General features: G+C 50.8%; 1 protein-coding gene across 1 annotated transcript; it reads right to left on the bottom strand.

The window, feature by feature from the left end:
* Nucleotides 1–3,978: 3,978 nt before the first annotated feature.
* On the bottom strand, nucleotides 3,979–4,650 carry LOC135525079 (MAPK-interacting and spindle-stabilizing protein-like). Its single transcript, XM_064952835.1, has one exon. It carries the CDS (start codon nucleotides 4,648–4,650, stop codon nucleotides 3,979–3,981), a length of 672 nt encoding a protein of 223 aa, XP_064808907.1.
* Nucleotides 4,651–11,937: the final 7,287 nt, after the last annotated feature.

The raw sequence follows: 11,937 nt of genomic DNA, 5'->3' as shown, positions 1-11,937 counted from the left end.
ATATACACCCAGAATAACTCTTACCAGATATACACCCAGAATAACTCTTACCAGATATACACCCAGAATAACACTTACCAGATATACACCCAGTATAACACTTACCAGATATACACCCAGTATAACACTTACCAGATATACACCCAGAATAACTCTTACCAGATATACAACCAGAATAACACTTACCAGATATACACCCAGTATAACACTTACCAGATATACACCCAGAATAACTCTTACCAGATATACACCCAGAATAACACTTACCAGATATACACCCAGAATAACACTTACCAGATATACACCCAGTCTAACTCTTACCAGATATACACCCAGAATAAAACTTACATTAAAACTCTACCAGATTTACACCCAGAATAACTCTTACCAGATATACACCCAGAATAACACTTACCAGATATACACCCAGTCTAACTCTACCAGATATACACCCAGAATAACACTTACCAGATATACACCCAGAATAACTCTTAACAGATATACACCCAGAATAACACTTACCAGATATACACCCAGTATAACACTTACCAGATATACACCCAGTCTAACTCTTACCAGATATACACCCAGAATAAAACTTACATTAAAACTCTACCAGATATACACCCAGAATAACTCTTACCAGATATACATAGCAGTATAACTCTTACCAGATATACACCCAAAATAACACTTACCAGATATACACCCAGTCTAACTCTACCAGATATACACCCAGAATAACACTTAGCAGATATACACCCAGAATAACTCTCACCAGATATACACCCAGAATAACTCTTACCAGATATACACCCAGTCTAACTCTACCAGATATACACCCAGAATAAGTCTTACCAGATATACACCCAGAATAAAACTTACATTAAAACTCTTACCAGATATACATAGCAGTATAACTCTTACCAGATATACTACCAGTGGGTTAACTGCCTGTTCAGGGGGCAGAACGACAGATTTGTACCTTGTCAGCTCGGGGGTTTGAACTTGCAACCTTCCAGGTACTAGTCCAACACTCTAACCACTAGGCTACCCTGCCGCCCTAAAGCCTTACTAGATATACACCCAGTATAACTCTTTCTAGATATACACACAGATATGTACTAGACCATTTGTACTTATTTGTACCTCATTTGATTTTTTTTATACATTTTTATGAATGTTAACCAGACAGTTATTGTTTTTTTCAGGATTTCAACTGTCATGATGTCATTCAGCCCGAGTAGCCCTGCTGCATGCCCCTGTTAAAGCCCAGGGTCTGGAAGGGCAGCTGAATGGTCCAGGGTCTGGAAGGGCAGCTGGTTCCCATGGTCTGGAAGGGCAGCTGGTCCCCATGGTCTGGAAGGGCAGCTGGTCCCCAGGGTCTGGAAGGGCAGCTGGTCCCCATGGTCTGGAAGGGCAGCTGGTCCCCATGGTCTGGAAGGGCAGCTGAATGGTTCAGGGTCTGGAAGGGCAGCTGGTCCCCATGGTCTGGAAGGGCAGCTGGTCCCCATGGTCTGGAAGGGCAGCTGGTCCCCAGGGTCTGGAAGGGCAGCTGGTCCCCATGGTCTGGAAGGGCAGCTGGTCCCCATGGTCTGGAAGGGCAGCTGAATGGTTCAGGGTCTGGAAGGGCAGCTGAATGGTTCAGGGTCTGGAAGGGCAGCTGGTCCCCATGGTCTGGAAGGGCAGCTGAATGGTTCAGGGTCTGGAAGGGCAGCTGGTCCCCATGGTCTGGAAGGGCAGCTGAATGGTTCAGGGTCTGGAAGGGCAGCTGAATGGTTCAGGGTCTGGAAGGGCAGCTGGTCCCCATGGTCTGGAAGGGCAGCTGAATGGTTCAGGGCCCCATGGTCTGGAAGGGCAGCTGAATGATTCAGGGTCTGGAAGGGCAGCTGGTCCCCATGGTCTGGAAGGGCAGCTGGTCCCCATGGTCTGGAAGGGCAGCTGGTCCCCAGGGTCTGGAAGGGCAGCTGGTCCCCATGGTCTGGAAGGGCAGCTGGTCCCCATGGTCTGGAAGGGCAGCTGGTCCCCATGGTCTGGAAGGGCAGCTGTTCCCCAGGGTCTGGAAGGGCAGCTGGTCCCCATGGTCTGGAAGGGCAGCTGGTCCCCAGGGTCTGGAAGGGCAGCTGGTCCCCATGGTCTGGAAGGGCAGCTGGTCCCCAGGGTCTGGAAGGGCAGCTGGTCCCCAGGGTCTGGAAGGGCAGCTGGTCCCCAGGGTCTGGAAGGGCAGCTGGTCCCCATGGTCTGGAAGGGCAGCTGGTCCTCATGGTCTGGAAGGGCAGCTGAATGGTTCAGGGTCTGGAAGGGCAGCTGAATGGTTCAGGGTCTGGAAGGGCAGCTGAATGGTTCAGGGTCTGGAAGGGCAGCTGGTCCCCATGGTCTGGAAGGGCAGCTGTATGGTTCAGGGTCTGGAAGGGCAGCTGAATGGTTCAGGGTCTGGAAGGGCAGCTGGTCCCCATGGTCTGGAAGGGCAGCTGAATGATTCAGGGTCTGGAAGGGCAGCTGGTCCCCATGGTCTGGAAGGGCAGCTGGTCCTCATGGTCTGGAAGGGCAGCTGAATGGTTCAGGGTCTGGAAGGGCAGCTGAATGGTTCAGGGTCTGGAAGGGCAGCTGAATGGTTCAGGGTCTGGAAGGGCAGCTGGTCCCCATGGTCTGGAAGGGCAGCTGTATGGTTCAGGGTCTGGAAGGGCAGCTGAATGGTTCAGGGTCTGGAAGGGCAGCTGAATGGTCCCCATGGTCTGGAAGGGCAGCTGAATGATTCAGGGTCTGGAAGGGCAGCTGGTCCCCATGGTCTGGAAGGGCAGCTGGTCCCCATGGTCTGGAAGGGCAGCTGAATGGTCCCCAGGGTCTGGAAGGGCAGCTGGTCCCCATGGTCTGGAAGGGCAGCTGGTCCCCATGGTCTGGAAGGGCAGCTGGTCCCCAGGGTCTGGAAGGGCAGCTGGTCCCCATGGTCTGGAAGGGCAGCTGGTCCCCAGGGTCTGGAAGGGCAGCTGGTCCCCATGGTCTGGAAGGGCAGCTGGTCCCCAGGGTCTGGAAGGGCAGCTGGTCCCCAGGGTCTGGAAGGGCAGCTGGTCCCCAGGGTCTGGAAGGGCAGCTGGTCCCCAGGGTCTGGAAGGGCAGCTGAATGGTTCAGGGTCTGGAAGGGCAGCTGGTCCCCATGGTCTGGAAGGGCAGCTGGTCCACATGGTCTGGAAGGGCAGCTGGTCCCCATGGTCTGGAAGGGCAGCTGGTCCCCATGGTCTGGAAGGGCAGCTGGTCCCCATGGTCTGGAAGGGCAGCTGGTCCCCAGGGTCTGGAAGGGCAGCTGGTCCCCATGGTCTGGAAGGGCAGCTGGTCCCCATGGTCTGGAAGGGCAGCTGGTCCTCATGGTCTGGAAGGGCAGCTGAATGGTTCAGGGTCTGGAAGGGCAGCTGAATGGTTCAGGGTCTGGAAGGGCAGCTGTATGGTTCAGGGTCTGGAAGGGCAGCTGAATGGTTCAGGGTCTGGAAGGGCAGCTGTATGGTTCAGGGTCTGGAAGGGCAGCTGAATGGTTCAGGGTCTGGAAGGGCAGCTGGTCCCCATGGTCTGGAAGGGCAGCTGAATGGTTCAGGGTCTGGAAGGGCAGCTGGTCCCCAGGGTCTGGAAGGGCATCTGGTCCCCATGGTCTGGAAGGGCAGCTGGTCCCCATGGTCTGGAAGGGCAGCTGGTCCCCATGGTCTGGAAGGGCAGCTGGTCCCCATGGTCTGGAAGGGCAGCTGAATGGTTCAGGGTCTGGAAGGGCAGCTGGTCCCCATGGTCTGGAAGGGCAGCTGGTCCCCATGGTCTGGAAGGGCAGCTGGTCCCCATGGTCTGGAAGGGCAGCTGGTCCCCATGGTCTGGAAGGGCACCTGAATGGTTCAGGGTCTGGAAGGGCAGCTGGTCCCCATGGTCTGGAAGGGCAGCTGGTCCCCATGGTCTGGAAGGGCAGCTGGTCCCCATGGTCTGGAAGGGCAGCTGAATGGTTCAGGGTCTGGAAGGGCAGCTGGTCCCCAGGGTCTGGAAGGGCAGCTGGTCCCCATGGTCTGGAAGGGCAGCTGGTCCCCATGGTCTGGAAGGGCAGCTGAATGGTTCAGGGTCTGGAAGGGCAGCTGGTCCCCATGGTCTGGAAGGGCAGCTGAATGGTTCAGGGTCTGGAAGGGCAGCTGGTCCCCATGGTCTGGAAGGGCAGCTGGTCCCCATGGTCTGGAAGGGCAGCTGGTCCCCATGGTCTGGAAGGGCAGCTGGTCCCCATGGTCTGGAAGGGCAGCTGGTCCCCATGGTCTGGAAGGGCAGCTGGTGCCCATGGTCTGGAAGGGCAGCTGAATGGTTCAGGGCCCCATGGTCTGGAAGGGCAGCTGAATGATTCAGGGTCTGGAAGGGCAGCTGGTCCCCATGGTCTGGAAGGGCAGCTGGTGCCCATGGTCTGGAAGGGCAGCTGAATGGTTCAGGGTCTGGAAGGGCAGCTGGTCCCCAGGGTCTGGAAGGGCAGCTGGTCCCCATGGTCTGGAAGGGCAGCTGGTCCCCATGGTCTGGAAGGGCAGCTGGTCCCCATGGTCTGGAAGGGCAGCTGGTCCCCATGGTCTGGAAGGGCAGCTGGTCCCCATGGTCTGGAAGGGCAGCTGGTCCCCATGGTCTGGAAGGGTAGCTGGTCCCCATGGTCTGGAAGGGCAGCTGAATGGTTCAGGGTCTGGAAGGGCAGCTGGTTCCCATGGTCTGGAAGGGCAGCTGGTCCCCATGGTCTGGAAGGGCAGCTTAATGGTTCAGGGCCCCATGGTCTGGAAGGGCAGCTTAATGGTTCAGGGCCCCATGGTCTGGAAGGGCAGCTGAATGGTTCAGGGTCTGGAAGGGCAGCTCGTCCCCATGGTCTGGAAGGGCAGCTGAATGGTTCAGGGCCCCATAGTCTGGGAGGGCAGCTGAATGGTTCAGGACCCCAAGGTCCGGAGGGGCAGCTGACTCACTGTTTCAGGCTCAAAGCCCCATGGACTGGGAGGGCAGCCGAATGGTTAACGGCCCAATGGCTGGCTTGTTCATTTTACGTTTCGTATGGTATGTATTAATTTGTGAATGTCCATCAACGATTTTGTGTGATATGTTTCGAATTACAATTCATATTATACTGTACGGTACGAATTTGCATGAAGTTCAATATGTTACAAATTAGCAAAACATTGGAAATATTATGAATTATTGCTAGGTGGCTAACATTAGCTAGCTTGATATTTTTAGCTAGGCTAAGGGTTAAGGTTAAGGTTAGGAGTTAGATTAAAGGGTTAAAGTTAGGTTAGGATTAGGTGATTTCAAATCAAATCAAATCCAAGTTTATTTGTCACGTGCACCGAATACAACAGGTGTAGACCTTACAGTGAAATGTTTACTTACAGACTCTAACCAATGGTGCCAAAAAAGGTATGAGTGTGTGTGTGTGTGTGTGTGTGTGTGTGTGTGTGTGTGTGTGTGTGTGTGTGTGTGTGTGTGTGTGTGTGTGTGTGTGTGTGTGTGTGTGTGTGTGTGTGTGTGTGTGTGTGTGTGTGTAGGTAAGTAAAGAAATAAAACAACAGTAAAAAGACATTTGAAAAAAGAGTAGCAAGGCTATATACAGACACCTGTTAGTCAGGCTTATCGAGGTAGTGTGTGCATGGCACACAATACAAATAGTCCGGGTAGCCATTGGTTACCTGTTCAGGAGTCTTATGGCTTGGGGGTACAACATTTTGAGAAGCCTTTTTGTCCAAGACTTGGCACTCCGGTACCGCTTGCCATGAGGTAGTAGAGAGAACAGTCTATGACTGGGGTGGCTGGGATCTTTGACAATTTTTAGGGCCTTCCTCTGACACCGCCTGGTGTAGAGGTCCTGGATGGCAGGCAGCTTTTCCCGGGTGATGTACTGGGCCGTACGCAATACCCTCTGAAGTGCCTTGCGGTCGGAGGCCGAGCAATTGACGTACCAGGCAGTGATGCAAATGGTCAGGATGCTCTCGATATTGCAGCTGTAGAACCTTTTGAGGATCTCAGGACCCATGCCAAATCTTTTTAGTTTCCTGAGGGGCTTTGTCATGCCCTCTTCACGACTGTCTTGGTGTGTTTGGATCAATCTAGTTTGTTGTTGATGTGGACACCAAGGATTTTGAAGCTCTCAACCTACTCCATTACAGCCCCGTTGATGAGAATGCGGACGTGCTCGGTGCTCCTTTTCCTGTAGTCCACAATCGTCTCCTTAGTCTTGGTTACGTTGAGGGATAGGTTGTTATTCTGGTACCACTTGGCCAGGTCTCTGACCTCCTCCCTATAGGCTGTATCATCATTGTCGGTGATCAGGCCTACCACTGTTGTGTCATCAGCAAACTTAATGATGGTGTTGGAGTCGTGCCTGGCCATGCAGTTGTGGGTGAACAGGGAGTACAGGAGGGGACTGAGCACCCCTGGGGAGCTCCAGTGTTGAAGATCAGCGTGGCAGATGTGTTGCTACCTACCCTCACCACTTGGGGGCGGCCTGTCAGGAAGTCCAGGATCCAGTTGCAGAGGGAGGTGTTTAGTCCCATGATCCTAAGCTTGGTAATGAGCTTTAAGGGTACTATGGTGTTGAACGCTGAGCTGTAGTCAATGAACAGCATTCTCACATAGGTTTTCCCTTTGTCCAGGTGGGAAAGGGCAGTGTGGAGTGCAATAGAGATTGCGTCATCTGTGGATCTGTTTGGGCGGTATGCAAATTGGAGTGGGTCTAGGGTTTCTGGGATAATGGTGTTGATGTGAGCCATTACCAGCCTTTCAAAGCACTTCATGGCTACAGACATGAGTGCTACGGGTCTGTAGTCATTTAGGCAGGTTGCCTTTGTTTTCTTGGGCACAGTGACTATGGTGGTCTGCTTGAATCATGTTGGTATTACAGACTCAATCAGGGACATGTTGAAAATGTCAGTGAAGACACCTGCCAGTTGGTCAGCACACGCCCGGAGCACATGTGGTAATCCGTCTTGCCCCACAGCCTTGTGTATGCTGACCTGTTTAAAGGTCTTACTCACGTCGGCTACGGAGAGCGTGATCACAGAGTCGTCCGGAACAGCTGATGCTCTCATGCATGCCTTCGTGTTCAAATCAAATCAAATCAAATTTATTTATATAGCCCTTCGTACATCATCTGATATCTCAAAGTGCTGTACAGAAACCCAGCCTAAAACCCCAAGCAGCAAGCAATGCAGGTGTAGAAGCACGGTGGCTAGGAAAAACTCTCTAGAAAGGCCAAAACCGAGGAAGAAACCTAGAGAGGAACCAGGCTATGTGAGGTGGCCAGTCCTCTTCTGGCTGTGCCGGGTGGAGATTATAACAGAACATGCCAAGATGTTCAAATGTTCATAAATGACCAGCATGGTCAAATAATAATAATCACAGGTAGAACAGTTGAAACTGGAGCAGCAGCACGGCAAGGTGGACTGGGGACAGCAAGAAGTCAATCAATATGTGAAGGGTTAGGTAAAAGGGTTAAGGTTAGGGATAGGGGAAGGGTTAGCTAACATGCTAAGCAGTTGCAAAGTAACAAAAAAGTAGGAAGAAGTTGAAAAGTTGCTAATTAGCTTAAATTGTCCGTGATGAGATTAAAACTCCGCAATCTTTGGATTGCTAGACATTTGTATTATACGCCAGCCTCATCCACTCTGACCAACCACCCTCCTTTCGTTTTTGCCTTTAGTAACCATCTGTCTTACGTAACCATACCAAACGTAACATATCAAACTAAATGGAGAGTTTGGGTTTACGTACAGAATAATACGTAATGCTCTGAGACCGGGTTGACAACCCAGGACACCATGCTCACAAGGCTAATGGGGAAGACAGGGACCTTTGAACTTCAGCTGAGCCCAGGTCTGGGCTCCACAAACAAACAAAAATCATCTCCATGGCATTTGGAGAAGTGTCACTAGTTCACACCCCAGAAAAACTGCAACACAACGTGTTCTGCAGAGGTCTAACGCACTGCAAGAGGCGTCACTACAGTCCCGTGACTGGGAGTCCCATAGGGCTGCTCACAATTGGCCCAGCGTCGTCCGGGTTTGGTCGGGTGTAGGCCGTCATTGTAAATAAGAATTTGTTCATAACTGACTTGCCTAGTTTTAAATAAAGGATAAATAACAAAATAAAAAAATGATGAATAAATGTAAGCCTGTGGATGGGAGGAGATACTAAAGTTGGCACGTACTTCTAGACTTTCCCCACAGGCATTTCAATAGGCACATACAATTTGTTTAAGCTTCCTGTAGTAAATGGAGAACTCAGTTGTGATTATCATATATTTAATTATGCAAATAGTAATTTACATTTCTCTCATAATTATGTCACTTGCAAAGGTAATTCTAGAGGAGAGGGAAACTGATATTTAGGAATTTAAATGTTTTATTACATTAATGTGAATTTGAGACTTGACATGTTGATGTGATTGTCACATCAAAAACATCAATCCTATGCTTTTTAATACAGCGGTGTTTACCGTGTACCAACGGCTGTTTCACATTTAGAAACTCGATACCGTCTCTCGCCCGGTAATTTTGATCCTTTTCTTCAATACATTAATATGTCTACAATATACCTCCTCCTGATCTTCGTTTTTCTTCTCTCTCCAATGCTGGCACGCTTTGCCCCAAAGTGGAATAAAACACCATGAATGATGTCAATGACCTTGACCCTGCTCAGCGTTTAGGGGCCTTAAATGTCCGGGCCAGATATTGTGGCGGTGGATCTGAGGATTTTTACTAGCGGCATTTTACTAGAGCCTTTGTGCTGGCTCATATCACATTGAGCTATTTTTTTATTTAATTATTTTGAATTACCCTTGCTTGGCTTGACTTTAAAACCCCACACAAGAACATCAGACTACCACTGCTGCTACCAACAACCCTCTCCCGCACTATAACTTTCACAGCGCTCACAATCCAAAGCATCTGAAGGAACTTAGTGGAGAGCGAGAGAAAGCGACACATTTGCAACTGAAAATATGTTTTTTTTTAAAGAAAAGGGTTTCAAAACGTTTTTTTTTTTGGGGGGGGGGTAACATACACATTGTGCCATAACTATTGGCACCATTGGTATAGCAGAATGTGAGCTCGTGTTAAACTACTGTCTTCCATGCAGTTAGTGAGGGATCTAGTCTTCCTACTAAGTTACGCTTTAAGGCCAAGGTCCCCTGAGGACATGATTGTTAATGAAATGGAGTAAATAGGCATGCAAATTCAATGCCACCAACTATCGCTCTGGTGGTCTACTGTTATAGAGCCTTAAAACTTCATGGTCGCCTGGAGAAATTAAATGAAGAAACATGCCGTTGTAAAATAGGACAGAGTTATGTGATCACCAGGATACGAGGTCAGGATGAAAATACAGTCAATTATTAATTTTATTTTGGTGTTATTGAATTTACTCACCCCTTTGGCGTAGTAAAATGCTATTTAAAAAATAATAATTTATAAACGTATGACATTATCCAAATATGTCTGCCATTCCAAAATACCTTTTGGAATACCAGCTGTGCAGATCATGTGTGGTAATTAATATCTCCAGGCTTGGATGCTTGTCATTATCCGTTTACACTAAGTCTCAGGTAAGGTGTTATTTCCCGCCTTGTCATTGAATGGTGAGGATTTCTGTGTCGCAGACCGACTGCCAGGACCCCACCAACCGTAGCTCTGTCATTCACCATCAGTGTTGGGTATGCTCCACAATTATTGCAACAGGGGAAAAAACAGGTGTGTCTCGTCTAGCCCATACTTCAAAGAGCTCAGTTGCCCTTTGAAGTTGAGTAAACCAGTACCTGGGCAGCAACAGATAGAAAATCAATCCCATTTGCCAGTAATTCTCTCCTTTCAAAATGGTGCAAAGCAAATAGGAGAGTAAAGGACAGATGAAATACGAAACAGAATGTGTTAAGTGGACTCTTTCATCGCCCGTAATCTTCCCACTGCTTGAAACGCCAAACACAAACTCAAACACTGCGGTCGGGACACAATGCCCTTTTCAGCGAGCGGTGAAGAGAGTTCCGCGTGGATCCCTATTCTATGTGATTCGTTGTGTTTTATCCAGTTATTCAAATCAGTATAAACAGTAATGTGTCATTTTAGGAGGGGAAAAAGACTGAAATGCTTTGATATGGGGAGACAAAAGAGAGGAGAACAGACATGAAGCCGGATGGAAAAACACAATCCACTGTTCCTTTCTAGTGTGGTTTAGTATTCCTCTGGGGGAGAAGTTGGGGAGAGAGAAAAGCTCCTCTATGGGAGAGGTTGGGGAGAGAGAGAAGCTCCTCTATGGGAGAGGTTGGGGAGAGAGAGAAGCTCCTCTGTGGGAGACGTTGGGGAGAGAGAGAAGCTCCTCTGTGGTAGAGGTTGGGGAGAGAGAGAAGCTCCTCTGTGGGAGACGTTGGGGAGAGAGAGAAGCTCCTCTGTGGTAGAGGTTGGGGAGAGAGAGAAGCTCCTCTGTGGTAGAGGTTGGGGAGAGAGAGAAGCTCCTCTGTGGGAGAGGTTGGGGAGACAATAAGCTCCTCTGTGGGAGAGGTTGGGGAGACAATAAGCTCCTCTGTTGGGGAGGGAGAAGCTCCTCTGGGGGAGGTTGGGGAGAGAGAAGCTCCTCTGTGGGAGAGGTTGGGGGAGAGAGAAGCTCCTCTGTGGGAGAAGTTGGGGGAGAGAGAAGCTCCTCTGTGGTAGAGGTTGGGGAGAGAGAAGCTCCTCTGTGGGAGAGGTTGGGGAGAGAGAGAAGCTCCTCTGTGGGAGAGGTTGGGGAGAGAGAGAAGCTCCTCTGTGGGAGAGGTTGGGGAGAGAGAAGCTCCTCTGTGGGAGAGGTGGGGGAGAGAGAAGCTCCTCTGTGGGAGAGGTTGGGGGAGAGAGAGAAGCTCCTCTGTGGGAGAGGTTGGGGAGAGAGAGAAGCTCCTCTGTGGGAGAGGTTGGGAGAGGGGAGAGAGAGAAGCTCCTCTGTCAGTTGGGGAGGAGAGAAGCTCCTCTGTGGTAGAGGTTGGGAGAGAGAGAAGCTCCTCTGTGGGAGAGGTTGGGGAGGAGAAGCTCCTGGGGAGAGAGAGAAGCTCCTCTGTGGTAGAGGTTGGGGAGAGAGAGAAGCTCCTCTGTGGGAGAGGTTGGGGAGAGAGAGAAGCTCCTCTGTGGGAGAAGTTGGGGAGAGAGAGAAGCTCCTCTGTGGTAGAGGTTGGGGAGAGAGAGAAGCTCCTCTGTGGGAGAGGTTGGGGAGAGAGAGAAGCTCCTCTGTGGGAGAGGTTGGGGAGAGAGAGAAGCTCCTCTGTGGTAGAGGTTGGGGAGAGAGAGAAGCTCCTCTGTGGGAGAGGTTGGGGAGAGAGAGAAGCTCCTCTGTGGGAGAGGTTGGGGAGAGAGAGAAGCTCCTCTATGGGAGAGGTTGGGGAGAGAGAGAAGCTCCTCTGTGGGAGAGGTTGGGGAGAGAGAGAAGCTCCTCTATGGGAGAGGTTGGGGAGACAGATAAGCTCCTCTGTGGGAGAGGTTGGGGAGAGAGAGAAGCTCCTCTGTGGTAGAGGTTGGGGAGACAATAAGCTCCTCTGTGGGAGAGGTTGGGGAGACAATAAGCTCCTCTGTGGGAGAGGTTGGGGAGACAATAAGCTCCTCTGTGGGAGAGGTTGGGGAGAGAGAGAAGCTCCTCTGGGGGGGAAGTTGGGGAGAGAGAGAAGCTCCTCTGTGGGAGAGGTTGGGGAGAGAGAGAAGCTCCTCTGTGGGAGAGGTTGGGGAGACAGAGAGGCTCCTCTGTGGGAGAGGTTGTGGAGACAGAGAGGCTCCTCTGTGGGAGACGTTGGGGAGACAGATAAGCTACTCTGTGGGAGACGTTGGGGAGACAGATAAGCTACTCTGTGGGAGAGGTTGGAGAGACAGAGTAGCTCCTCTGTTAGAGAGGTTGTAAGCAGGAAGCGGTTGGGGAGAAGAGGTTGGAAAGGTTGGGGAGACAAACAAG

This window comes from Oncorhynchus masou, chromosome 31 (genome assembly GCF_036934945.1).
Source record: "Oncorhynchus masou masou isolate Uvic2021 chromosome 31, UVic_Omas_1.1, whole genome shotgun sequence".
In the NCBI taxonomy this organism is placed as follows: Eukaryota; Metazoa; Chordata; class Actinopteri; order Salmoniformes; family Salmonidae; genus Oncorhynchus; species Oncorhynchus masou.
Note: the sequence above shows the minus strand (reverse complement) of the source record. Positions and strands in the feature narration are given on the sequence as shown.

Bases quoted from the DNA above. Each gene is read 5' to 3' on its own strand.
- LOC135525079 (XM_064952835.1), bottom strand. From the start codon at position 4,650: ATGGGGACCAGCTACCCTTCCAGACCATGGGGACCAGCTGCCCTTCCA.